General features: G+C 37.6%; 1 protein-coding gene across 1 annotated transcript in view; it reads right to left on the bottom strand.

The window, feature by feature from the left end:
- Window positions 1-976, bottom strand: part of LOC116686626 (titin-like) — a gene marked incomplete in the record, with an annotated part of 242,683 nt that overhangs the window by 178,197 nt on the left and 63,510 nt on the right. The window contains 1 exon segment of the mRNA XM_032511647.1: window positions 656-736. Within this exon segment, the coding sequence (XP_032367538.1) occupies window positions 656-736 (81 nt within the window).

The following is a 976-nucleotide window of genomic DNA, read 5'->3' as shown; positions in this document are numbered from 1 at the left end:
GGGGGGCAAACGGAGGGAAACCTCAGAAAGAGACAAAAACTTCAAAGACAGTGACAACAATTTATCAAAAAAGTGGCAAACCTTTCAAAGACGCCAAAAAAAATTTAAAAATAGTCGGAAAAGGTGACAAAGACTTTGAAGACAGCAACAATAATTTCTGAAAAAGCGGCAAAAATTTCGAAGACGGCAAAGAAAAATTAAAAAAAGTCGGAAAAATCGACAAAAACTTCAAAGCCAGCGACAACAATTTAAGGAAAAGTGGCAAACATTTCAAAGACGGCAAAAAGAAATCTGAAAAAGTCGGAAAAAGTGACAAAAACTTGGAAGACAGCAACAACAAATTATGAAAAAAGCGACAAAAAATTCAAAAAAGGCAACAAAAAATATCAAAAAAAGTCGTAAAAACTTCAAAGACAGGGACAAAAATTTATGAAAAAAGCGACAAAAAATTCGAAGATGGTAACAAAAACGTAAAAAAAAGGCGGAAAAAGTGACAAAAACTTCAAAGACAGCAACAACAATTCATGAAAAAAGTTGCAAAATTTTCTAAAAAAATTGGAGATGTTGGAGATATATTGTGACTTATTTCATGAATGAATAAAAATAAATAAAAATAAATCCTAAGAACTGTAATGTAGGTAGGTGCGGTGTGTACCTCTGTGGCGACGCGTCCCTCCAGCTGCTGCATCAGCCGAGCCATGTCCTCCTCCTCCACCCGGCCGCCACGCTCCACGTCCTGCAGCCGGAAACCACGGTAACAAGGGGTCAATTATGAGGTCCTTATAGCATCAAATAACCAAGACCACCCCAACTGGACGGAAAACCACCTTTGGGCAACTTGTAGTACTTGACGTGTACTTTGTTGGAAATGTTCCTTTAAAGCAGATCTCGAATCTGAAAAACTAATTTATTAATTAGACAATCAATCAATTAAGGACAGCAGATCCTCAGGAAGAGTTCAGAGTCCCTCTGTCCC

The sequence above is a fragment of the Etheostoma spectabile genome, unplaced genomic scaffold (genome assembly GCF_008692095.1).
Source record: "Etheostoma spectabile isolate EspeVRDwgs_2016 unplaced genomic scaffold, UIUC_Espe_1.0 scaffold406, whole genome shotgun sequence".
Classification (NCBI taxonomy): Eukaryota; Metazoa; Chordata; class Actinopteri; order Perciformes; family Percidae; genus Etheostoma; species Etheostoma spectabile.
Note: the sequence above shows the minus strand (reverse complement) of the source record. Positions and strands in the feature narration are given on the sequence as shown.